The 27,715-nt window shown below is 47.6% G+C and overlaps 1 protein-coding gene across 1 annotated transcript; it reads left to right on the top strand.

Moving 5' to 3' along the window:
* ADGRF3 (adhesion G protein-coupled receptor F3) lies at nt 1-26,564 on the top strand. Its single transcript, XM_067463189.1, has 12 exons — nt 1-55; nt 1,412-1,630; nt 3,122-3,334; nt 5,351-5,500; nt 8,645-8,841; nt 10,061-10,246; nt 13,908-14,299; nt 18,666-19,029; nt 21,571-22,197; nt 23,876-23,917; nt 25,257-25,319; nt 26,526-26,564. Exons 1-12 carry the CDS (start codon nt 1-3, stop codon nt 26,562-26,564), a joined length of 2,547 nt encoding a protein of 848 aa, XP_067319290.1.
* Nucleotides 26,565-27,715: the final 1,151 nt, after the last annotated feature.

The following is a 27,715-nucleotide window of genomic DNA, read 5'->3' as shown; positions in this document are numbered from 1 at the left end:
ATGGCTTTCTTGCTTCCTCAACTTCTGTGGGAGCACAACTGCCACTTGAGCTCAGGCCCTGGCTTTTATAGGTTAAACAGGAAGCAGCAATGACTAACTCTCAGAACAATGAGTCACTAATTGCTGCCCTGCAACTGTCAATCACTGCTGGCTAAAAGCATTTAGCCTCGCCCTGCCTCTCAAACAAAGCAAACACTCACAGCATCTAATCTTAAACACTCACTCAGATTCCTAGTGCACTCTAAGACAAGGCTTACCTGAAGCAGAAGGGAACAAGATGGCTTTCTTGCTTCCTCAACTTCTGTGGGAGCACAACTGCCACTTGAGTTCAGGCCCTGGCTTATATAGGTTAAACAGGAAGCAGCAACAACTCACTCCCAGAACAATGAGTCACTAAGTGTTCGATTGGTGATTCTGTGATATGGAATCCAGCATAGAGATCTTGTGACATACTGTGTTTTTTGTGTCAGCAAAATAATAATAATAATAATAATAATAATAATAATAATAATATACAGGCAGACCCAAACTTACAAACAAGATAGGTTCTGTAAAGTAAAGGTAAAGGTTTTCCCCTGACATTAAGTCCTATCAGGCCCGTTTTTGTGGGGCTTGTAGAGGCCAGCCTGATGTTGGGGTTCAGCCTGAGTTTGAACTTGAACCTGATTCTCTGTTTGTTCCTCCTGATGCTAATGAAAATATATTTACTGATGCTAGTGGAAATGTACCTCTTGATGCCAATGCTCCTGAAATTAGTGAGGAAGGAACTTCTGTAGATTTGGAAAATGAAAGTACCAGTGTTCATGAGAATGTTTCAGAGGGAAGCCATGACCTTTCCCTCCCTTCTGCACCTGGTAACTGTAATGACAACAGAAGGGGCCAAATTTGGGAAGACAGAAGTAAAACACTCAGTTTGCGTTGATCCTCCCGAATTCAAGAATTAAAAACATTGGCTTCAAAAAAGAAGGGCGGTTCACGGAACCGATTCTTGAGTTTTAATTGCAATACGCCAGGCTGATTCCCTCAGTTCAGGCATCGTTTCAGAATTGATGAAGACCTTGGCAGTTCTCCCGGTTCCCTGGCCATAGTTTGGGAAGATTTCTAGGATATCAAGTACGGTTAGTGGATTGCTAACAGGTTCCAGTATTTTACAGTGTGGCTTTGGGTTTTGCTTTGTCCATTTAAATTCATGTTTGCTGATTTTGCTGTGGCTTTTGACTCTGCATTTTTCCTTTATTTTGTAATCATTTTTCTTCAATAAAAAAGGATTGTTTTTCACAGTCAAGTCTGGTGGATAGTCATCTTAGGGCCTCGTTCCCTGCTCTGGATTGCAACACCTGACCCAGGAATCACCCTGCAGGGAAGTCCACAGGTGACTTCCTTCCTCCTTTCCTCCTTTCCTCCCTTCCAGCTTCAGAAACCACAACACTGCCCCCGAAAACTGCCTCAGGTGAGGAAGTGGGGCTCTCCTTCCAGGTGGGCGAAGGGGCCACGGACGTGAAGCTCTACCTGCTGCGCCCTGAATGGAACGGAGAGGCCAAGGAGGTCCGCAATGGGACGGCGGTGGTTTTGGCATTGGATGGATCGGAGGCCGCACTGAGGGTCTCCCCACTCTCCCCAGACTGGGAAGGTAACACAACCCACCCCTCGATTTTCCCAGGAATCCTTTTTGTGCTGGTACGACTGTACCAGGAGCTCCAACTTCATTTTCTTTCTATTGCATATATTCCAAGGTTCAATGCATTTTGCAATAAGGTGGTTTCCCTTGCGCTGCAATCATAGGGCCAATGACCTGTCAATCATCATTATGTTTTTTAGTTCCGCCCCTTTCCCCAGGGTTCAGGAAGGAAAGGGAGCCATTTTAGCTCAGTCTTATAGTTGAAAGCTTAGCTACAGGACGTGAATCAGCTCCACCTGTAGAGAAGCTTCGTGTCTTACGAAATTCTGGGGGGAAACAGTTCCAAAGGACTCCAGCTGGAGAATCTACAAAACCTTGCCTGGTAGGTCTACTCGGGACCCAAGATGCAGTTTGGAGCCGGGAGTAGAGCCCACAGCAGCAAAGTTTAGAAAGTAGATCGCCCAAGGAGGGGTTAAAAAGGGTTTTCCTTGTTAAAGAAAAGAAACAGTTCACGAAGCCAGTTGCCTGTCCCTTGCGGACAAGATTAAGAAAGCCAACAGTTGATTCAAAGCCTTGAATCATAGAATCATATAATCAAAGAGTTGGAAGAGACCTCATGGGCCATCCAGTCCAACCCCCTGCCAAGAAGCAGGACCATTGCATTCAAAGCACCCCTGACAGATGGCCATCCAGCCTCTGCTTAAAAGCTTCCAAAGAAGGAGCCTCCACCACACTCCCTCTGGGGCAGAGAGTTCCACTGCTGAACGGCTCTCACAGTCAGGAAGTTCTTCCTCGTGTTCAGATGGAATCTCCTCTCTTGTAGTTAGAAGCAGGAACATGATTTTTCCCCCAAGTTTTGTTACATAGCTGGAATGTGTCCAGAGGAGGGCGACTCAAATGATCAAGGGTCTGGAGAACAAGCCCTATGAAGAGTGGCTTAAGGAGCTGGGCATGTTTAGCCTGAAGAAGAGAAGGCTGAGAGGAGATATGATAGCCATGTGTAAATATGTGAGAGGAAGCCACAGGGAGGAGGAGGGAGGGAGCTTCCTTTCTGCTTCCCTGGAGACTAGGACGCAATGGAACAATGGCTTCAAACTACAAGAGAGGAGATTCCATCTGAACATGAGGAAGAACTTCCTGACTGTGAGAGCCGTTCAGCAGTGGAACTCTCTGCCCAGGAGTGTGGTGGAGGCTCCTTCTTTGGAAGCTTTTAAACAGAGACTGGACGGCCATCTGTCAGCGGTGATTTGAATGTAATATTCCTGATATTTGAAAGGATGCTTTATTGAGGAGGAGATGACAGGTTGTTCTTCTGCTCTAAAGACTGGGGCACAACAAAGCCAAGAGTTTGAACTGCTGGAAAACAGATTCCATCTAAACATTAGGATGAGCTTCCTGAGGGTCACAGCTGTTTGGCACAAGAACATGCTGCTGCCTGGGTTGGACTGGATGGCCTTTGGGGGTACCTTCCAACTAGGATTCCTACATTCTTGTCCCTTTCAGGAACCTACATCTGCCGCTTCCATCGTGGGGAGGAGCTCTTGGAAATTCGGCAGGAGGTCTCCATCCCGCTGGTCTCCGCAGACCTCATCCCAGGCATATCCCAGCAGTCCATGGACTGCAGCTCCCATCGTCCACTGACCCTGGAGTGCTGCATCCGAGACAGAGGCGTGGAAGGAGTCAAAGCAGCCTGGGACCCCGGAGAGACGGCCTTTGGTGGGTTTGTGTAGGGTCGCATCACCCCCAGGTGACCCTGTCAGTGGTATCTATTGTCAGTGGTATCTCCGCACAGCAAGGCAAGGAAACACATGGATCTCAGACTCCTTTAGGCTATACACTAATTTATTGTATAACTACTTACATTAGAAGCTAAGCACATTGTAAAACTGCTTCCTCTCCATCCGTCAGCTATATTGCAAACAGAGAAACACGCTGTTATCAGCATTAGTCCACACCTCCTGCATTCCTTCTGAGGGGAAGATTTCTCTCATTTTCTGTCATCTCATCTACGTTTGTAACTATGAGTCACTTGTAAGTTGGATGTTTTTAACTTGGGGAATTCCTGTGTATGAATTCCCTCTGCATTATTTCTTCATGAGGGTATGCTTTGAATTCCGACCACTGAGGGGGCTGTCACTTCACTGTTCACTTGTGACACTGATGGAGTACTTCCCCATTCTTTAGCACGCTGCTGGAGATTATTATGGCATCGTAAATTACTTAGTGGAACCTAAGTTTCCTACTTGACAGATGCAACTGTCTTTCGGCCTGCAAAGGTCGACAGCAAGCTAGACTAATGGTCGGGAGCTTACTCCGACCCGGACTGGCTTTGAACTCATGACCTCCTTGTCTGTAGCTGACCCTGTGTCCGGAAATGGGGGTTCTCTCTGCCATCGCTTGACCCGTCTGACTGGTGTGTGAGCCATCTTGAACATTTCTTCAAATGCCTCTTATTTACACTATTTCTATTCTGCCCTTCTCACCCCACGAGGGACTCAGGGTGGATCACAATGCACATATACATGGCAAACATTCAATGCCATAGACACACAACATACATAGACAGACACACAGAGGCTATTTAACTGTCCAGCTTCATGAGGGTATGCTTTGAATTCCGGCCACTGGGGGAGCTGTCGCTTCACTGTCCACTTCTGACACCGATGGACTACTTCCTCATTCTTTTGCACACTGCTGGGGAGTTTTACATAGATAGACACACAGAGGCTATTTAACTGTCCAGCTTCATGAGGGTATGTTTTCAATTCCAGCCACCGGGGGAGCTGTCGCTTCACCACTTTTGACATTGGAGTACTTCCTCATTCTTTTGCACACTGCTGGGGAGTTTTATGGTGTCGTAAATTACTTAAATTAGCCTCCCCGCGTAAGTGGAACCTAAATTTCCTGCTTGACATATGCAACTGTCTTTTGGGCTGCAAAGGTCGACAGCAAGCTAGACTAATGGTCGGGAACTTACTCTGACTTGGGCTGGCTTAGAACTCCACTTTTGACATTGGAGTACTTCCTCATTCTTTTGCACACTGCTGGGGAGTTTTATGGCATCGTAAATTAGTTAACTGGAGGGAAGGATACTAGAGACAAAGTTGAAGTACTTTGGCCACATCATGAGGAGACAGGAAAGCCTAGAGAAGACAATTATGCTGGGGAAAGTAGAAGGAAAAAGGAAGAGGGGCCGACCAAGGGCAAGATGGATGGATGGCATCCTTGAAGTGACTGGACTGACCTTGAGGGAGCTGGGGGTGGTAACGGCCGACAGGGAGCTCTGGCGTAGGCTGGTCCATGAGGTCACGAAGAGTCGGAGACGACTGAACGAATGAACAACAACAACAAATTAGTTAAATTAGCCTCCCCACATAAGTGGAACCTAAATTTCCTACTTGACAGATGCAACTGTATTTCAGGCTGGAAAGGTCAACAGCAAGCTAGACAAATAGTCGGGAGCTTACTCCGACCCAGACTGGCTTCAAACTCACAACCTTTTGGTCAGTAGTGATTTTTAATGCAGCTGACTCCCCAACCAGCTGCATCACAACCTGGTCCTCTTTGCTGTGTTGTGTCCATCTGGCCGCACTGGTTTGGGAGACACTGGCACAATACCATTTTGGTCATCGCTTTGACCCCTTCCTAGGTGAGGAAAGCCTTTGAGGTCCATCTTCCTTCCTTCTTTGCCCCCGAATTCCTCCTAAGGGTCTGTGTCCTCCTTGTCCGCAGCTGACCCTGTGTCCAGAAATGGGGGCTCTCTCTGCCACCGCTTGACCTTGGTCTCCTGCCCCGACGAAGCGGAAGCGGCCTTCGTTTGCTCCTTCCAAGGTCAGGGAACCGCGTCCATCCAGAGCACCGTGCAGGTCAGCTCCATTCGAGGTAAGCCAGGGATCGAGATGGGAAGGGGCTCAGCTGTCACAGAGCGGAATGGGGAGGGGTCTCACCGGTGTGTGTTTCCGTCCACTCTTTGCCACTGTCTGGAATGTTTTCAGGAGGAGCCTCGTTGTCATTGCAAAAACAATACAATGCAACCCCAGATCCATAAACAGTGGCACCTCTTGGAGGGGGGGGGGGGGGGCGGCACCTCTGAAGCATGAAATATATTATCAGGAGAGCATCCCCTGCCTGCAAAGAATATATTGTTTAAGTGAATAGTGGTCGTTAAAGAGCACATTCCAAGGATTATTTCTGCATTTGGTTTATTAAAATATTCCCATCCAAACCCAAGTAACAAAGGTGGAGGCATTACTTTTCATTCAACCCTGGTATCCAGAGGTAGTTGCATTGCCATGCAGCAATATACAAAAAAGTAATGCCTCCACCTTCATAACTCCTCAACCGATGGCAGTACTGCTATGCGGCAGGTACTGGTTTGTTCAGTACACTCTCCTCTACAGTTCCATTTTGGCAGGAAGCCTTAGCATTGAGCGGTTGTGTTGTCAAAGTGCGAAGTATAGAACCCTGCACAGACGATCGGTCAATGCAACTTAAACAACGTGCAGTCATTGAATTCTTGACTGCAGAAGGTGTCACCGCAAAGGAGATACATCAGAGAATGCAAGCTGTTTATAGTGATTGTGTTGATGTGAGTACTGTGCATCGTTGGGTGAGTAAGTTTAAAGATGTTGAGGTGGGAACATCTGACTTGCGTGACAAACAAAGTGTTGGGTGTCCTGTGACCGCAACTACCGAGTTTCACAAGCAAAAGGTTGACAGGGTTTTTGTAGGTTTTTTCGGGCTATATGGCCATGTTCTAGAGGCATTCTCTCCTGACATTTTGCCTGCATCTATGGCAGGCATCCTCAGAGGTAGTGAGGTCTGTTGGAACTAGGAAAATGGGTTTATATCTCTGTGGAATGACCAGGGTGGGACAAAGGACTCTTGTCTGCTGGAGCTAGGTGTGAATGTTTCAACTGACCACATTAATTAGCATTTGATGTCTTGGCAGTGCCTGGGGGAATCTTTTGTTGAGAGGTGATTAGATGTGCCTGATTGTTTCCTCTGTGTTGTTTTGCTGTTGTAATTTTAGAGTTTTTTTTTTAATACTGGTAGTGAGATTGTGTTCATTTTCATGGTTTCCTCCTTTCTGTTGAAATTGTCCACATGTCTCTTGTGGATTTCAATGGCTTCTCTGTGTAGTCGGACATGGTGGTTGTGAGAGTGGTCCAGCATTTCTGTGTTCTCAAGTAATATGCTGTGTCCAGGTTGATTCCTCAGGTGCTCTGTCATTGAATTCTTGACAATTCTTGACCCCAAAGGAGATTCGTCAGAGAATGGAAGCTGTTTATGGGGATTGTGTTGATGTGAGTACTGTACGTCATTGGGCGAATAAGATTGAGGTGGGAACATCTGACTTGCGTGACAAACAAAGAGTTGGACGTCCTGTGACCGCAACCACCGGGTTTCACAAGCAAAAGGCTGACAGATTCAGGATGATCATCATATCACTCAGAGAGAAATTTCAAGCATAAACGACATTTCACAAGAATGTATGGGTCACATTATTGCTTTGCTTGGCTATCAGAAAATCTGTGCACGATGGGTACCCATGATGCTGACGCCTGAAATGAAAGCGCACAGACTTGAAACTTCAGAGACTGGATCTCACCACCGTACGACATCTTCCATAGCACCATCTGACTTCCATCTGTTCCCGATAATGAAAGAAAGTCTGCAGGAACATCATGATGCTTCTGATGAAGACGTTGAGAGAACTGTGAGACGCTGGTTGCAGAAACAGAGTGTCAACTTCTTCTGTGACGGCTTCAGAAAACTTGTCCATCGTTGGCAGAAATGTATCCAATTGTCTGGTGATTATGTGGAAAAGTGAATAGTGGTAGTTAAAGAGCACATTCTAAGGATTATTTCTGCATTTGGTTTATTAAAATATTCCCATCCAAACCCAAGTACCCAAGGTGGAGGCATTACTTTTCATTCAACCCTGATATCCAGGGGTAGTTGTGTTGCCGTGCAGCAATATACAACAAAATCCAGAATCCACAAGCAGCGGTGCAATTACTAACATCTGTTTCCCCATCTCCCACTCATGTGTGATAAGATTTATTGCCTTTCTGGGTCATCCACCACACTCCCCAACTACATCATTCTGCTTTGAAGCCTTAGCTCAACAGCAACTTTGACAAGGTGCAAAGCAGTGGTCAATACACATTATTATTAAGCAGTTATCATTAAGCAAATATCACAGATTTCAATTACTCCAACCTATGTCTCTTCAGCAGCATTTGGGGGGGGGGGGGGTTCCAAAGAATTAAATGCATTAGAACATGAGGGTCTTGTGCTCTCATTGGGACCCCCCCCCCCCCCCCGCAGCAGCTTCTAAGTCCCTTCCAGGAAAGTCCCCTTCCAGCCCATCTCTCCTCCCCACCCCTTTGCCAAAGTGTTGGCGTGTTCTACCACGTCCCTCTTTTCTCCAGAGTCTCTATAGCCAATCAATTACTGGAAACAAGGAGATTGTTCAACAGGTTTATTTGACCATATCACCCTGCTGGGTGAACAAAGACAAAAGTGCCAAATCAAAACTGAGACACAACTTAGTTTTATAGTCAATACCTTGAGCATACTTTGAGCAGGTGCACAGGCTTTTTCCTCCAATTTGTGCATCATCTTTATCTCTTCCTTTGCATTGAGAAACCCCCCGCCCCACCACCACCACCACCACCACCACCATCCAAACCGCTTCTAAGTCGCTTCCAGGCCTCTTAAGCATAAGGAAAGGCCTCCTCCAGCCTGTCTGCCCTCCTTCCTTTATCTCCCTCTCGGTGCCAGCTCTTAGCAGTGCCTGCTTTTCCTCAGCAGCCAATTCTCCCTCCTGCACCCTCCTTCCATTGGAAATCCAATGGGTGCCCATGGGCAGGACGGGCTGCAAGTGGGTGTCTTTCGCAAGCATGAATGGGGCATGGCACCCATTCATGCTCCGGATACACCAAGGCTGGACCAGAGTTCTTCCTTCCTTCCTTCCTTCCTTCCTTCCTTCCTTCCTTCCTTCCTTTCTTCCTGTCGTAGCTGGAGACCTCTTCTGCCCCATGGAGGAGGCAGGGGGCAGCTGGGGGGCCACCAAAGCTGGACGGACGGCAGAGCTCCTGTGTCCAGAAGGCAAGGAAGGCAAGCTCCTGCGCAACTGCTCCGACGGAGGCATCTGGGGACCCATAAAGGGTGGATGCACCAGCCAGAAGCTGCTCTCGGATCTGCACCAGGCCCAGGTCTGTGCTTTGGGGGGAGCAGATGGGACACTGGGTTTGAATGGAGGACCTTCTTCTGGGTGAGGAGGAGGCCCCCTGAACTGATCCCAATGGGAGGAAGGGGAGCAGGAAAGAGGACTCCAAAGGAAGGGGGCTCCGATGAGGTCCTGCTTGCATTCATCTCAGTCCAGTTCTGGGTGGGCCCCATGTTGCCATAGGGTTGAAGATGTCCAGAAGTATCATGGGGGGAGATACAATGTTCTGGTTGCGGATGACACGATAAATAAAAATAAATATGGGGGGAGGTGTGGCAATCTGGCACCAAAATTACTTGTGATAATATCCATATTGACTCGAGTCTCACGCACCATAGAATCTAATGCACTTCTCCATTTTCAACCCCCCCTCCAAATTTTTTTGCTGGTGGACATAATGTTTAGCGTAGGTTTGTGCATTTCAGCTGAACCTCGATCCATTTTGGGTCACTCCCAGATCCATTTTCAGGTGCCTCCCAAAAACGGGCAGATAGCCATTTTTGGTCCACAGCTAAAAATGCAGCTAGATTTGCAGCAATTGGGGGGGGGGGGTTGGTCTCCTCGGGCTCCCCTTTCTTTTTATTTTTAGAGTTATCAAGATGAAAATGACCATACTTGGGGGACACATCAACCACTGTTAGTCCGCCAAGTTTCATAACGTTTGGGTCATCCCCCGATTTTTAGGGATTTCTTTTCTTTTTAGTAATAACATCCCCGTTTTAAAAAAAAACCCAAAAGGTACCCCCCCCCACACACACACACACACCAGCCCCACCCTGTAACTTCTCCAGGAGCTGTTAGGAATTCTGACTGTCAAAGTCCCAAACACCTGGAGGGCTAAAGTTTGCCCATGTCTGGACTAGAGATATTGGGGTGCTGTGCATCAACCAAACGGTACTACAAAGCAAATGTAGAATCAGCCCTTCAAATGAGTAGAATGAGAGAGACTAGCCCCCTTTCCCTCTCTGCTGACAGCCACTTATTGCTCCTGCTTTGTGCACAGGAATTCTCAGTGTCAAAGTCCCAAACACCTGGAGGGCCAAAATTTGCCCATGTCTGGACTAGAGATATTGGGGTGCTGTGCATCAACCAAACGGTACTCCTAAGCAAATGTAGAAGCAGCCCTTCTCCTGAGTAGAAAGAGACAGACTAGCCCCCTTTCCCTCTCTGCTGACAGCCACTCATTGCTTCCCCTTTGTGCACAGCTACTGCAGGCGGGGCTGGGAGACCCCCAGACAGCGGTCCCCACAATGCTGTCCTGGCTGGATGGGGCGGCCCTTGGAGACCCGGACTCTTCTCCGCAGGACCTACTCACCACCATCGCCATCATGGACGCCCTCTCGCACGTGGCACTGGATGCCCACATCCGCCTGGAGAGCAATGCGGTGGCGGTGAGTTCCCAAGGGAAGTGCTCAAATCAGATGAGGCAGCTTGGTAGGTAAGCCCCCAGCTGAAGGCCTTGAGAGAGAAGGACTTAGATTGCCTGAAGGAATGAGGAGCTGAAGGGGGTGCAAGGAGGGATAGAATGTGAGTATGGCAAATTTTTAATACCATGTATAAAAGTTGCTGCCTTCGATACCGTCGACCACGGTATCCTTGTAGGACACCTCGCAGGAATGGGCCTTGGTGGCACTGTTTTGCAGTGGCTCCAGTCCTTCCTAGAGGATCGCACTCAGAAGGTGTTGCTGGGGGACAACTGCTCGACCTCACAACCATTGTCTTGTGGGGTCCCGCGGGGCTCTATATTGCCCCCCATGTTGTTTAACATCCACATGAAGCCGCTGGGGGAGATCATCCGGAGTTTCGGGGTGCAGTGTTATCTGTACGCAGATGATGTCCAACTCTGTCACTCCTTCCCACCTGCTACTAAGGAGGCGGTCCAGGTCCTGAACCGGTGCTTGGCCGCTGTAACGGACTGGATGAGGGACAACAGATTGAAATTGAATCCAGGCAAGACAGAGGTCCTCTTGGTCAGTCGAAAGGCCAAACAGGGCATAGGGTTACAGCCTGTGTTAGATGGGGTTCCACTCCCCCTGAAGACGCAGGTTCGCAGCTTGGGAGTGATCCTGGATTCATCACTGAGCCTGGATTTCCAGGTTTCAGCGGTGACCAGGGGAGCATTTGCACAATTAAAACTTGTGCGCCAGCTGCGCCCGTACCTTGAGAAGTCTGACTTGGCCACGGTGGTCCACACTCTGGTTACATCCCGCATAGACTACTGCAACGCGCTCTACGTGGGGTTGCCTTTGAAGATGGCCCAGAAGCTTCAAACAGTCCAGCGTGTGGCAGCCAGGTTGCTAACAGGAGCGGCGCTCAGGGAGCATACAACTCCCCTGTTGAATCAGCTCCACTGGCTGCCAGTCTGCTACCGGGCTGAATTCAAAGTGCTGGCTCTAGCCTATAAAGCCCTAAACGATTCTGGCCCAGTCTATGTATCTGAACACATCTCTCCCTACAAACCCCCCAGGAACCTATGATCGTCTAGGGAGGCCCTGCTCTTGATCCCGCCTGCTTCGCAGGCACGTCTGGCGGGGACAAGAGACAGGGCCTTCTCTGTGGTGGCTCCCCGGTTGTGGAACTCCCTCCACAGGGATATTAGATCAGCTGCCTCCCTCTTGACTTTCCGAAAAAGAGTAAAAACTTGGCTCTTTGAGCAAGCATTCGGAACTCCAGAGTAAACAGACAAACTAGAGTTGGAAAATGACCCAGGAACGGCCAAGACAATGTAACGGATGAAAATTTGAACGAGAGGACATAGTTTCTTTTTAAATTGTTTATTATGCACTGTCGTTTATGTTTAATTGCACTTGATGTTTTTGCTTTATCAATGTATGTATTTTGTTTCGGCATCGAATTGTTCCGACTGTGTATACCGCCCTGAGTCGCCTTCGGGCTGAAATGGGCGGGATAGAAATAATGTAAATAAATAAATAAATAAATAAATAAATTCCTTTTCTCTGTGTGGTACTTGTTGGGATTCAACCCCACGCTGCCGAAGTCTAAAGTCCTCAATGAGGAACGAGTTAGTTAGAATAGTCTGAGCCCCAGGTGGCCCAAAGGGTTAAAGCACTGAGATGCTGAACTTTCTGTGACTTTTTAAAGATCGAACTCTGCATGAAGGATGAAGTTCAGATGATACTAATTCAATTATGTCTACATTGGAGGAAACAGGAGACTAATATCTACACTCCTATTACATTCTGTTTCTCTTCTGAATGCTCAACTTGTGTATCCTGTTTGTTTTTGGGTGCTCTGCTGCATATTTTAAGGTCGTTTTCCCTAACAGTACTTACCTGGCTGGATCCAGGCACACACACACACACACCCTTTAGTTCTTCTGCAGAATAAAACTTAAATATCTCCTCATCTCTACTCTTAATTGGGAACACAGGCTAGGAATTAAGGCAGGCATGGGCAAACTGCAGCTGTTCTGTCGCGCGCTGGGCCTGTAAAGAATTCCCTTTGGAACAGGATGTGCAACCTTTGCCCAGAAGGAAGCCAGGGGGCCCAAGGAGAAGTTCTTAGAGATTTTCTACCACAAATAGTCTTTAGATGGCTTGTGAAGTATAACAAAGTCCTTTATTAATGAACAATCAAACAGAAACTTCTCTTGTCTTCAAGAAAGCTAAACAAATGCTTCCAAGCTTTAGGCAACTGGTGACTTCCTACTCTTGCCCACGAAGGACAGGCAACTGTCTTCAATAACTTCTTCTTTACTTTAAAGGAAAATCCCCTTTTTAACTTCTCCCAGGCTGACTGTAATCTAACCCTTACTGATGTGGGCTCCACTACCGGGTCGAACTGCGTCTCGAAGCATTGAGTGGACCTACCAGTAAAGGCTTAGACACTCTCCAGCTGGAGTTCTTTGGTCTTTAGGGCTGTTTTCCTGGAGACTCTTAAGACTGTTTTCCCCCGGAAAGTCTTGGATGCTCTTAAGACTGTTTCCCCCGGAAAGTCTTAAGGGTTGAAGCTTTTGTACAGGGGAAGCTTGCACACGTCCTGTACATTAGTTTTCCTTGCTGAGACTAACTAAAAAATGGCTCCCTTCCCTTCCCAATTGCCCTGAGCAAGGGGCGGAACCAAAACTTAATGGTGATGGGCAGGTGACTTGCCCTATGACTGCAACCAAAGGAAGCCACCCTTCTGCAGAATCCCAGGAACCTTGGGCTGCAAGCAAACATTTAATACATGTTGCATCCCAGTTCAAGAAACGAGACCATAAGATTAAATCCACCACACTGGACTGTAGGAAAAGCAATCCTTGTTTATTGATGAAAAATTGGTTACAAAAGAAAGGTAAATGCAAAGTCAAAAAGCCACAGAAAAGCACAGCAGTCAATAGAATCTCTGAACTTGAGCAAAATTCCAAAAGCCACAAAACAAGAACCAGGAATCTGTTAGCCTTTTACTAACCATAAACTTGAAAAACAGAAGCCTCTGGGATTACCGGCCATGAAACACAGGGATTCTGCCAAGGCACAGCCACAGTCCCAAACGTTGCTTGATCTAAAGAGACACCCGGCAGGAGGCCTCTTAAACCAAAGAAGCTATTCTTTGAAACGCCCCTTGACTTTGAAGCCTGGGCCTGTCTCTCCTGTAAACGATGTGACCTTCGTAGAAATTGGGAAACATTTCTGTCTCTAACTATCTGTTCTCTTCGGTCCTCATTAAAAACCCCAGGTGGAGAGATATCACGGCTAGTGATATCACGGCTAGCTTCCAAAACATTTTCCTCCAGCTGTTGAGTTTCATTTTCCTCGCCGCTGACCTCAGCATCAACAACAGATTCCACACTGTCAGGGAGAGCTTGCTCAGTTGGAAAAACTATCAGAGAATCCGGTTCACACAGATCAGGATCAGACTGAACCCCAACAATACAAAGCAAATAAAATTGGAGCTCCTGGTACAGCCATACCAGAACAGCAGCCTTCCAGGTGTTTTGGACTTCAACTACCGACTGTTGTGGGAATTGGAGTCCAAAACTCCTGAAGGGCTGAAGTTTGCCCACGCTTGAATTAAGGCATTGAGCATCAACATTTTCTTCCTTCCCAGGCCTTCCTGAGCGCCGCCAACAAGATGCTCAGCTTGGACCCGGAGGCGGCTTGGTCGCCGGCAGAGGCCTTGGACTCTAGAGCCGCGTCGGGGTTTCTGCAAGCCTTGGAGAACCTGACCGGCCTCCTGCTGCCCCCAGAGCAGGGCTTCAACCTGACGCTCCCCAACCTGGAGCTCCTGAGCTTCCGCCTAAGCCCCGACCGGGAGGATGAGGGGTTCTTGAAGACCTTCAACACGGACCCTCCGGCCTCGGTGTGCATCGCGGAGGAGGAGCTGGAGGAGCTGCTGCGCCGAGAGGGCAACCTCACCATCACCGCCTTGGCCGTGAAGCGCATGGAGGGGGTCCTGCCCCATAGCCACCTGGCCAGCCTGGTCATGTCCAATGCCATCAGGTGAGGCAGGGCTGGCAGGTGCTCCCATCTAATGACCTCTCCTATATATATATGTGTGTGTGTTGTTGTTGTTTTTGTTGTTGTTTATTTGTTCAGTTGCTTCTGACTCTTCGTGACCTCATGGTCACCAGAGCTCCGTGTCGGCCGTCACCACCCCCAGCTCCCTCAAGGTCAATCTACTCACTTCAAGGATGCCATCCATCCATCTTGCCCTTGGTCAGCCCCTCTTCCTTTTCCCTTCCACTTTCCCCAGCATCATTCCCTTCTCCAGGCTTTGCTGTCTCCTCCTGATGTGGCCAAAGGACTTCCACTTTCCCTCTAGTCTCCTTCCCTCCAGTGAGCAGCCGGGCTTTATTTCCTGGAGGATGGACTGGTTGGATCTTCTCGCAGTCCAAGGCACTCTCAGCACTTTCCTCCAACACCACAGCTCAAAGGCATCTCTCTTCCTTCGCTCAGCCTTCCCGAAGGTCCAGCTCTCACATCCGTAGGTGACTACAGGGAAGACCATGGCTTGGACTAGGCAATGGATCTTGGTTGCCAGTCTGATGTCTCTACTCTTGACTATTTTATGGAGACTGGACATTGCTCTCCTCCCAAGAAGGAAGCGTCTCCTGATGTCCTGGCCACAGTCTGCATCTGCACTCATCTTCCCACCTAGAAATACAAACCCTGTCACGGCCTCCACATTTTCTCCCTCTATTTTCCAGTTGTCAGTCTTTCTTGTTGCCATGATCTTGGTGTTTTTGACGTTTAGCTGCAATCCGGCTTTTGCGCTTTCTTCTTTCACCTCGATTAGAAGGCTCCTCAGCTCCTCCTCGCTTTCGGCCATCAGAGTGGTGTCATCTGCATATCTGAGGTTGTTCATGTTTCTTCCAGCCATTTCCACCCCAGCCTTGCATTCATCCAGCCCCGCACATTCTCGCATGATGTGTTCTGCATACAAGTTTAAAAGGTTGGGTGAGAGGATGCAGCCTTGCCGTACGCCTTTCCCAATCTTGAACCCGTCTGTTGTTCCGTGGTCAGTTCTGACTGTGGCTCCTTGGTCCTTGTACAGATTCCTCAGGAGAGAGGGAAGGGGGCTTGGGATGCCCATCCCACCAAGAACTTGCCACCATTTATGATGATCCACACAGTCCAAGGCTTTAGAAGAGTCAATGAAGCAGAAGTAGATGTTTTTCTGAAACTCCCTGCCTTTCTCCATTCTCCAGCATCCGGAGATTGGCAATCTGGTCTCTCGTTCCTCTGCCTTTTCTAAACCCAGCTTGAACATCTGGCAACTCTCGCTCCATGTCTTGCTGGAGTCTTCTTCCTTGCAGGATCTTGAGCATTACCTTCCTGGCATGATGAGAAATAAGGGCCACTGGACGGAGGTTTGAGGAGTCTTTAGCAATTCCCTTTTTTGGTATGGGGATAGAAGTGGAATTTTTCCCCAGTCTGATATATATGGTTATGCAAATGAATTATAAGAGTTACATTTTTTTTCATGTTGAAATGACCCAGATCCTGTTTCCCTTTTTCACCAGACTGCCAATAATAATAATAATTATTTATTTATATACTGTATTTGTATACAACCCTTCTCAGCTCTCAGGTGACTCAGGGCGGTCAGGCTCTGGTACTGTCATAAGTACTTTTTTGGAAAACCAGAATCTCCACAACCTTTTGGAGAACAATGGCATTCACAACCATTTGAAAATCATAAAATATGGTATTTCCAAAGAAGACTGCAAAAAACTTGTTTGAGTAAAATCTTTTCTTCAGTAGTATATAGCCACATGTATTTATGCAAGGCACTTTGGGTTCTCAGTTGTTAGACTGATAACCTGGTTGTCTCTGATCTGTTAGGAATAGTGGTTATGCCAATGCACAAAATTTAGCCGTTCTTCAGAAGTGTTCTTTTCAGTGCGCAAAAGAATCACCTCTCTCATAAAACATCTTGTTTGATGCTCCCAATATACAAAAATAAAGTAGACTTTTGTTAAAAGTAACCTATCTGCTTTACTCACAACCTTCATGTGTTCAGCATGCAGGGACATAACTTGTCAATCCAGTTACAGATGGATTTGAAGTGGTTTCTCTGAGCAGATAACACAGGGCATCTTTCTTACAGCTGGCAAGTGTTGGCTGAGCAGTCCCAAAGCCGAATGGAGTCTGTGTCCTAAAGATAGAGTCTGAGCTCTGAGCAGTCTCAGATCAGATCATGTGGTCTGCAGCCCCTCTCACAGCTTCTAGAAACATAAGAGTTTCTACCTGTCCATCTATCAAAAGGACTTGGAGTGTGCCTTCCTGTATAACAAAAGGAGGTTGGAATGAATGCAGTCTGTGTCCTAAAAATAGAGTCTGAGCTCTGAGCAGTCTCAAATGAGATCATGTGGTCTGTAGCCCCTCCCACAACTTATAGAAACAGAATTTCTATCCATCTGTCGAAAGGGCTTGGATTGTGCATTCCTGTATAACAAAAGGAGGTTGGAATGAATGGAGTCTGTGTCCTAAAAATAGAGTCTGAGCTCCGAGCAGTCTCAGATCAGATCATGTGGTCTGCAGCCCCTCCCACAGCTTCTAGAAACATAGAGTTTCTATCCATCTATCAAAATGGCTTGGATTGTGCCTTCCTGTATAGCAAAAGGAGGTTGGAATGAATGCAATCTGTGTCCTAAAAATAGAGTCTGAGCTCTGAGCGGTCTCAGATGAGATCATGTGGTCTGCAGCCCCTCCCATAACTTATAGAAACATAGAGTTTCTACCTGTCCATCTATCAAAAGGGCTTGGATTGTGCTTTCCTGTATAACAAAAGGAGGTTGGAATGAATGCAGTCTGTATCCTAAAAATAGAGTCTGAGCTCTGAGCGGTCTCAGATAAGATCATGTGGTCTGCAGTCCCTTCCATAACTTATAGAAACAGAGTTTCTACTTGTCCATCTATCAAACAGAGCTTCTATCTGTCCATCTATCAAAAGGCTTGGATTGTGCCTTCCTGTATAACAAAAGGAGGTTGGAATGAATGCAGTCTGTATCCTAGAAATAAGAGTCTGAGCTCTGAGCAGTCTCCAATGAGATCATGTGGTCTGCAGCCCCTCCCATAACTTATAGAAACATAGAGTTTCTATCTGTCCATCTATCAAAAGGGCTTGGATTGTGCCTTCCTGTATAGCAAAAGGAGGTTGGAATGAATGCAGTCTGTATCCCAGAAATAGAGTCTGAGCTCTGAGCAGTCTCCAATGAGATCAAGTGGTCTGCAGCCCCTCCCATAACTTATAGAAACATAGAGTTTCTCTCTGTCCATCTATCAAAAGGGCTTGGATTGTGCCTTCCTGTATAGCAAAAGGAGGTTGGAATGAATGCAGTCTGTGTCATAAAAATAAAGTCTGAGCTCTGAGCAGTCTCAGATGAGATCATGTGGTCTGCAGCCCGTTCCATAACTTATAGAAACATAGAGTTTCTACCTGTCCATCTATCAAAAGGGCTTGGATTGTGCCTTCCTGTATAACAAAAGGAGGTTGGAATGAATGCAATCTGTGTCCTAAAAATAGAGTCTGAGCTCTGAGCGGTCTCAGATGAGATCATGTTGTCTGCAGCCTCTCCCATAACTTATAGAAACATAGAGTTCCTCTCTGTCCATCTATCAAAAGGGCCTGTAAAACAAAAGGAGGTTGGAATGAATGCAATCTGTGTCCTAAAAATAGAGTCTGAGCTCTGAGCGGTCTCAGATGAGATCATGTTGTCTGCAGCCTCTCCCATAACTTATAGAAACATAGAGTTCCTCTCTGTCCATCTATCAAAAGGGCCTGTAAAACAAAAGGAGGTTGGAATGAATGGAGTCTGTGTCCTAAAAATAGAGTCTGAGCTCTGAGCAGTCTCAGATTAGATAATGTGGTCTGCAGCCCCTCCCATAACTTATAGAAACATAGAGTTTCTATCTTTCCATCTATCGAAAGGGCTTGGATTGTGCCTTCCTGTATAACAAAAGGAGGTTGGAATGAATGCAGTCTGTATCCTAGAAATAAGAGTCTGAGCTCTGAGCGGTCTCAGATGAGATCATGTGGTCTGCAGCCCCTCCCATAACTTATAGAAACATAGAGTTTCTACCTGTCCATCTATCAAAAAGGCTTGGATTTGCCTTCCTGTATAAAAAAAGAAGGTTGGAATGAATGGAGTCTGTGTCCTAAAAATGGAGTCTGAGCTCTGAGCAGTCTCAGATTAGATCATGTGGTCTGCAGCCCCTCCCACAACTTCTGGAAACAGAGTTTCTACTTGTCCATCTATCAAAAGGGCTTGGATTGTACCTTCCTGTATAACAAAAGGAGGTTGGAATGAATGACATTTGAGGGCCCTTTCCAACTCCATAACCCATGATTATATGCTTCTAGGTCCTCTAACGGGAGTGTGACGGACGTGGTGGTTGAGATGGTGTTTGGCCACTGGAATGCAACCGACAGAGAGGAAAATGGGGAGGAAAGGGCGGCCGAGTGTGTTTTCTGGAACCACAGCCTGGTGGGCGGGGTGGGGTCCTGGTCCACGCAGGGCTGCCAGACCTCCTCAGGCACCGAAGTGGCCACCAACTGCACCTGCCGCCACCTGACCTCCTTCTCGGTCCTCATGTCCGCCGGCCCCGTGCCCAACAGCGCAGCCTTGACCATCCTGAGCACCGTCGGCCTCTGTGCCTCCGTCGTGGCCCTCATGGCCACCATCCTCATCTACTACCTGGTCTGGACCTCGGTGGTGAAGAACAAGGTGAGTGTTGGAGCTCAGCCTGTGATTGTGTTCTAGGATCAGGGTGCTTTGGATGTGGGGAGTGACGTCAATGAGTTTCAAGATGGCAATGTTTTGGTCAGTGATCTTGATGCAGAGAATGACCAGGAGATCCCTGTTCAAAGTGTAGTTTCCCATGAGAATGTCCTTGAGGGGTGTGGGGATGAGGGTGTGCTTTCTGAATTGTTACCAGAGAGTTCCCATGATAGGGAATATGTAAACAGCTCGGCATCTGGCCCAGCTGCAGAATTTAATGAGCAAATAGATAGACATGAGATTAGTCAAAACAGGAAAGCCGAACAGTGGCTTTGGCGGACTGCCAGGCTCCGAGAGAAAAAGATAAGAAATTCTCAGTTCAAACGAAACCAATTTCTGAATGCTAGAGACTTAGCTAATGAGGAGATAAAAGTCCCAAGTACAGGATATGTAGTCAGATGAAGCACTGTTTGGAATCAAGTCAAGATCTCATTCTCATTCATGGAAGTTTTGCTTGGGAAATTCATGATTAAGTGCCTTTGTTTCATGGTTTTGATCCTTGGATTTTATGCTCTATATTGATGCCTTGGATTCATGTTTCCTGATTCCTTGCACTTTATTTGGAAAGTTTTGCCTTTGTATTGTTGAAGGCTTTCATGGCCAGAATCACTGGGTTGTTGTAGATTTTTTCGGGCGATATGGCCATGTTCTAGAGGCATTCTCTCCTGATGTTTTGCCTGCATCTATGGCAAGCATCCTTAGAGGTAGTGGGGTCTGTTGAAACTAGGAAAATGGGTTTATATATCTGTGGAATGACCAGGGTAGGACAAAGGACTCTTGTCTGCTGGAGCTACGTGGGAATGTTTCAACTGACCACCTTGATTAGCATTGGATGGCTTGACAGTGCCTAGAGCAAACTTTTGTTGAGAGGTGATTAGATGTCCTTGTTTGTTTCCTCTCTGTTGTTATGCTGTTGTAATTTTAGAGTTTTTAATGAATCAAGGAATATGAAAGGCACTGCAGACTGATTCAGCCAGAGAAGTCAGCCATAGCAGAGCACCTGGTGAACCAACCTGGACACAGCATATTATTTGAGAACACAGAAATGCTGGACCACTCTCACAACCGCCATGTCAGACTACACAGAGAAGCCATTGAGATCCACAAGAAGCATGTGGACAATTTCAACAGAAAGGAGGAAACCATGAAAATGAACAAAATCTGGCTACCAGTATTAAAAAACTCTAAAATTACAACAGCACAACAACAGAGAGGAAACAATCTGGGACATCTAATCACCTCTCAACAAAAGATTGCTCCAGGCACTGCCAGGCCATCAAATGCTAATTAAGGTGGTCAGTTGAAACACTCACACCTAGCTCCAGCAGACAAGAGTCCTTTGTCCCACCCTGGTCTTTCCACAGATATATAAACCCTTTTGCCTAGCTCCAACAGACCTCACTACCTCTGAGTACGCTTGCCATAGATGCAGGCGAAACATCAGGAGAGAATGCCTCTAGAACATGGCCATATAGCCCGAAAAAATCTACAACAACCCAGTTTTGCCTTTGTTTTTATGGATTTTGCTAGACTACTTTGTTCCTGCTTATCTTCCCACCTAATTGGATTTACCTATTTCTTTATAGTGTTTTTTTACCTTATTGCTTTTTAATTATCTTCAATAAAAGGATTGTTTTCCATCCAACGATGTGGTCTTTAAAGTCAGAGGGCTTTTCCTGTCCTGGAGTGCAACAGTGAGGGAGACAAGGTGTGGATCCAATGTAGTTATATAGAATGTATATGCCTGTATGCTTAATCATAGAATCATAGAATCATAGAATCAAAGAGTTGGAAGAGACCTCCTGGGCCATCCAGTCCAACCCCATTCTGCCAAGAAGCAGGAATATTGCATTCAAATCACCCCTGACAAATGGCCATCCAGCCTCTGCTTAAAAGCTTCCAAAGAAGGAGCCTCCACCACACTCCGGGGCAGAGAGTTCCACTGCTGAACGGCTCTCACAGTCAGGAAGTTCTTCCTAATGTTCAGATGGAATCTCCTCTCTTGTAGTTTGAAGCCATTGTTCCATTGCGTCCTAGTCTCCAAGGAAGCAGAAAACAAGCTTGCTCCCTCCTCCCTGTGGCTTCCTCTCACATATTTATACATGGCCCTCATCATATCTCCTCTCAGCCTTCTCTTCTTCAGGCTAAACATGCCCAGTTCCCTAAGCCGCTCCTCATAGGGCTTGTTCTCCAGACCCTTGATCATTTGAGTCGCCCTCCTCTGGACACATTCCAGCTTGTCAATATCTCTCTTGAATTGTGGTGCCCAGAACTGGACACAATATTCCAGGTGTGGTCTAACCAAAGCAGAATAGAGGGGTAGCATTACTTCCTTAGATCTAGACACTATGCTCCTCTTGATGCATAATTAATGTTGTTCTTTGTGTAAAAGTTCTGATACCCTTCCTCGTAACTGCAATAACAAGAACCTACACTTCAAAGTTATTGAGAAGTTATTCATAACGGCCCTCTCCATCTTCCCCGCAGGTCTCCTACTTCCGCTACACCACGCTGGCCAACCTGGCTTTCTCCTTGCTTCTTGCCAGTCTCTGTTTCCTGGCCGCCTCCCGCCTGAGCGCCAGCCATGAGAGCCAGCTGTGCGTGGCGGCCGCCTTCTTCTGCCACTTCTTCTACCTGGCCACCTTCTTCTGGATGCTGGTCCAGGCTCTGATGCTCTTCCACCAGCTGGTCTTCGTCTTCCACCGGCTGAGCATGAACACTGTGGTGCCGGCCATGCTGGTCCTGGGCTACCTCTGCCCCCTGGCCATTGCTGCCACCACTGTGGCTGCCACCTTCCCATCTCGGAGCTACCTGCAGGAGGGACTGTGTTGGCTCAGCGCTCGCAGTAAAGCACTCTACGCCTTCTCCGTCCCGGTCCTGGCCATCGTTTCGGTCAACCTGGCGGTGCTGGTGGTGGTGCTGTTGAAGCTGATGCGGCCCTCGGTCTCGGAGGCGTCTCCCGGGGAGGAGAGGCGGGCGTTGGTGGGGCTCTTCAAGGCTCTTCTGGTCCTGACGCCCATCTTCGGCCTGACCTGGGGGCTGGGGGTCATCACCATGACTGGCCAGGCCTCTCCGGCCACCCACTACGCCTTCACCCTCCTCAACGCCTTCCAGGTGAGTGCCAGGGAGGCATTCCTCTCTGCATCGCTTGCACAAGTGCAAAGTGTTGAGCCTGGGTGGCCACAACATCTCTCGTATCTACAAGGTGTCCCAAAATGTATACACACTTTAAAAGCTGATAACTCTATTTATTTATCAGTTGTGTCATCAGCAACCAGACATTTGTATTACATTTTTAACAAAAACAAACAAACAAAAAGACACGGAGTTTGCAAGCTTGGTAGTTGATTAAATGTCCTTTGAGCGGTATCTGGCCACTTGGAGTGCCTCTGGTGTTGCCTCAAGGAGGTCCTCCCTTGTGCATGTGGCAGGGCTCAGGTTGCATTGCAGCAGGTGGTCAGTGGTTTGCTCTTCTCCGCACTCGCATGCCGAGGATTCCACCCTGTAGCCCCATTTCTTAAGATTGGCTCTGCATCTCGTGGTGCCAGAGCGCAGTCTGTTCAGCGCCTTCCAAGTCGCCCAGTTTTCTGTGTGCCCAGGGGGGGAGTCTCATTTGGTATCAGCCATTGGTTGAGGTTCTGGGTTTGAGCCTGCCACTTTTGGACTCTTGCTTGCTGAGGTGTTCCAGCGAATGTCTCTGTAGATCTTAGAAAACTATTTCTTGATTTCAGTCGTTGACGTGCTGGCTGATACCCAAACAGGGGATGAGCTGGAGATGTCTCTGCCTTGGTCCTTCCACTATTGGCTGCTACTTCCCGGTGGATGTCAGGTGGTGCAATACCGGCTAAACAGTGTAATTTCTCCAGTGGTGTAGGGCGCAGACACCTCGTGATAATGCGGCATGTCTCATTCAGAGCCACATCCACTGTCTTAGCGTGTTGAGATGTGTTCCACACTGGGCATGCATGCTCAGCAGCAGAGTAGCATAGCGCAAGGGCAGATGCCTTCAATGTGTCTGGTTGTGATCCCCAGGTTGTGCCAGTCAGCTTTCGTATGATATTGTTTCTAGCACCCACTTTTTGCTTGATGTTCAGGCAGTGCTTCTTGTAGGTCAGAGCACAGTCCAGAGTGACTCCCAGGTATTTGGGTGCGCTGCAATGCTCCAGTGGGATTCCTTCCCAGGTGATCCTCAGAGCTCGGGGTGCTTGTCTGTTCTTGAGATGGAAAGCACATGTCTGTGTTTTAGATGGGTTAGGGATCAGTTGGTTTTCCCTGTAGTAGGCAGTAAGAGCACCTAGAGCTTCAGAGAGCTTCTGTTCTACCATCTCAAAGCTGGGTTGTTGTAGGTTTTTTCGGGCTATATGGCCATGTTCTGGAGGCAATTTTTCTCCTGACGTTTTGCCTGCATCTATGGCAAGCATCCTCAGAGGTAGTGAGGTCAATACATCTCAAAGCTCCCTGCTTGAGCAGTGATGGCACGATCATCAGCATAGATGAAGCTCTCTGTCCCTTCTGGCAGTGGCTGGTCATTTGTGTAGATGTTGAACATGGATGGAGCAAGCATGCTCCCCTGAGGCAGGCCCTTCTTCTGTTTCCGCCATTACAGATAATAGCACAGCAAAATGGCAAAGCCAAAGTCTGCTTTTCAGGATTTGTAGCTCTGTCCTCCTTGGAATGCAAAAGATGATGCAAACTCAATAGTGGGAGAAAGGTGGGTTTCCTTTCCTGGATTGTTTTGTTCCGAACAACTGGATATTCCACACTAAAGCCATTTTCTTCTCCTGCCTTTTAGGGAGTCTTCATTCTGATCTTTGGCTGCCTGATGGACAGGAAGGTAAGCAGACCTCTAATGAGCTGCTCTTTAGATAAAGTTTAGTTCCTTTTTCCATTGGGATTGTCTGAGCTTGGGATGCCTCTTCCAAAGGCACAGCTGCTGCGGGAGCAACAAGGGCATCATCATCTGCTCAGGGACTTGATGAGGCTCCAGCAGGTCTGATCTGAATGACACAGGTTATCTATTGATCTAAACAACCACATGATATTTAGATAAATAGATAACCTCTTTAGGGACCCTCTTACTTGGGCTTCACATATCTCTCAGAAAAGAGGGTTAGAGAAATGGAACATGTGTGGTGGAAATCCCATGCACCCAGAAACACAAAGATGTGTGTCAATAGACTGTTCACCTGGTCCATTTCCCTGTCCTCTGCGCATTAATGCGTGTCTGTGTGTCTTCGAACCTTCTGTAGACCAGAGGAGACCCCATGGATTCTTACTTGTTTTGCCAGTCCTTCCTCTGAAACATTGCTTGCAGCACCAGGGACTCATTGGTGTCTCTTATCCAAGGACTAAGTAGGGCTGACCCTGCTTAGCTTCCAAGATCTGGTCGTGCCTTATCGCTATTTAGGCTCTCTGGCCTTTGGCACAGAGAGCCTTAAAAACCACAAGGATTTTACTAAATGGCCCCAAAATCTCCAGGGTCTCTTTATCCAATCAAATATTGGAAGCAAGGAGATAGTTCAACACGTTTATTTGATCGATACACCTTGCCGGGTGAACAGAAGAAAGTGCCACACAAGGCTGATGTAGCTCAGTTTAGTGGTCAACACTTTGCACAAGAGCGCAGGCTATTTTCTCTCATTCATGCCTCTTCTCTGTCTCTTTCTTTGTTCCCTTGGGATACCAGCTCTTATCAGTATCCCTGGGCCTGCTTTTCCTCAGCAGCCGATTCCCTCTTCTGCACCTGCTTGTTACTAGGCATTTCCCTTTTGAACTTTCCCCTTGTCTGAGCTCTCTGCTTTAGCTGGTAACTTTCCATCCCAAACTCTAGTCCTTTCAATAGGACACTTGCAACTCCCCAAAATCAATGGTTGCAGCATTGCCAGGCATCCCATACTTTAAGGGACAGGCCCTTATTTCAAACGAATGTCCTGTGGCCTATTTTCTTGTTCTTCATATCCTGTATTTCATGTGGTGCAACCTCCCACCCACTTGCCCAGGTGCAACCTTATTGGCTGAGGCCCCAGAAGCCCCGCCCCCTGAAGTTCACACCTGCAACCCTCCATGGTGTCCCTTATTTTAAAATAGAGACCCGGCAAACCTGGACAGTGGGCAGTAGCCCAGCGCGTGTCTCGTCATGTGATCCTAGGGCTCAGTACATGCTTTCCTTGCAGGTGAGAGGAGCTCTGGCCCAACGATTCTGTAAACCACCTCCCAGCAAGACCAGCACCATGCAGGTAAGCCAAAAATATAATAACAAATGACGCAGGTTCGCAGCTTGGGTGTGACCCTGGACTCATCGCTGAGCCTGGAACCCCAGGTTTCGGCGGTGACCAGGGGAGCATTTGCACAGCTAAAGCTTGTGCGCCAGCTGCGCCCGTACCTTGGGAAGTCTGACTTGGCCACGGTAGTCCACGCTCTGGTTACATCCCGTTTAGACTACTGCAACGCTCTCTACGTGGGGTTGCCTTTGAAGACGGCTCGGAAGCTCCAACTAGTCCAACGCTCGGCAGCCATGATTTTAACAGGAGTGGAGCGCAGGGAGCATACAACCCCCCTGTTGCGCCAACTCCTCTGGCTACCGATCTGCTACCGGGCTGAATTCAAAGTGCTGGCGTTGGCCTTTAAAGCTCTAAACGGTTCCGGCCCAAGCTACCTATCCAACCGTATCTCTGCCTATGAACTCACCAGGACTTTGAGATCTTCCAGGGAGACCCTGCTCTCGATCCCGCCTGCTTCTCAAGCTCGGCTGGCGGGGACGAGAGATAGGGCCTTCTCGGTGGTGGCTCCTCGGCTGTGGAACGCCCTTCCTACGGACATTAGACTAGCACCATCTCTAATGGTATTCCGCAAAAAAGTGAAGACCTGGCTGTTTGAGCAGGCGTTCGAATAATTAGTGCAATGATTGGATAATGAACATAGGAATGGAACAATGGATGACGAATCTGGATCATGTTTTTGATGATGAGACGATAGTGAATGGTTATTGTAGTTATTGTTTATTGATTGTGTAATGTGTTAGGTTGTTAACTGTTTTTACACTGTAGCATTGAATTTTTGCTGTTCTTATTTGTTGTGAACCGCTGTGAGTCGCCTTCGGGCTGAGAACAGCGGCATATAAGTAAAGTAAATAATAAATAAATAAATGCATTCCTACAAGGGGCACGGCTCTTAGGGAATGCTGGGAATAGAGAATGCTGGAAGTTGCCACCCAAAAGTATAGGGAGACGTTTCCAGCACCACACTCAGCTTCACCATGGCATTCGTTCATTCATTCACTTCTCCTTGCTGTGCATTCTCTCTGGACTCTGCCCCTAGTCTGCAGAGAGGGATTTGACTCTATCTGTTGCAATATTCTCCCGTTTTCTTGCTCCAGAGGCTGCGGGGAGGCATTGGAAAGACCATCCTTTCACTCTATTGTTTATCTTGATTTCTGCTTGCAGAGCAAATCTGAAACGCTGGACTCCAAGGCTGGCCGCTAAGAGGAATCCTGCAGTCATACAGGATCATGAAGCTGGAAGGGTCACCAAGCCTGACTCACAGCAATCGCATCCACAAAGGGCTCCTGAAAGACTCCTGCCCTACTTTTGTTTGCAAACCTCCATGGGTTAATTAATTTTATTTACTTTGTTTTATATCCCGCCCTCTCTCCCTCATTGAGGGACTGAAAGTGGCTCACAGTTGGCAACAATCCAATGCCATTCAAACCTAGTGATGAAGGCATGATGAAAATACATAACACGCATATTGGAAAATATATTGGATGTAACCATATGCTTTGCCTTTCCTGAAGCCAGCTTGCTGTGGGATTAGACACGGGTCTATTTTTTTCCATAATTCTATGCAGAATAAGTCTCTCCAGAACTTTGTAGAGGTGGCACAACAGGGAGATTGGTCTGTAGCTTTTTGGGTCATTGCGGTCTTTGCCTGGCTTCAAGATGGCGATGACTCTTGCTTTCCTCCAGATTTTGGGGATCTGACAGGATGGAGTGCAGTTGTTCATCAGCTCCAGCAGCCAGCGCCTTGCTTTTGGACCAAAGTTCTTGATTTGTTCCATCCGTAGATCATCCAGGCCAGCTGCTTTGCCATTTTTTACATTTATTGAGAGCCATGTCCAATTCAGTAGATGTGGAAGGTTCATGAAGGTTGTTGTTCTCAATCTCTGGTTGTCTGGCTATTGGTTTCTTTCCTACTTTGGTGGCGAGGTTGGGTTTCCCATTCTTCAAGAGTTGGTGTGCTATCTGATCTGCCTTTATGTTGGCATGGGTATTAGTTTGTGAGGGGTCGTTGCTCAACCGTCTCAGCACCCTCCACGCCTTCCGGCTGCTCCTGCCCATGTCGACCTCTGTGATCAGCTTGATCCACTGTTCTTTCTTGGCTTCAGAGATGGAGGACACCATGCTCTGCGCTGCCTGGAGGGTTTGCTCACTAAAAGGGTCTTCGTTGTGGAGCCTGTAATAGTTTTCCAACAAGGCAGCTGTTTCAGGAGTAATGCCCCGAAGGTAGTTGGTTCTGCAGCCTCTAGGTATCGAGACCCGTGAGCAGGTTTTCACGATTTCAATAAAATGCTCGTATTCCTCAGGGATTGGCGCGGCCGATGTGATCATGTCATCTAACATGTCTGAGCACTTAG

This window comes from Anolis sagrei, chromosome 1 (genome assembly GCF_037176765.1).
Source record: "Anolis sagrei isolate rAnoSag1 chromosome 1, rAnoSag1.mat, whole genome shotgun sequence".
Classification (NCBI taxonomy): Eukaryota; Metazoa; Chordata; class Lepidosauria; order Squamata; family Dactyloidae; genus Anolis; species Anolis sagrei.
Note: the sequence above shows the minus strand (reverse complement) of the source record. Positions and strands in the feature narration are given on the sequence as shown.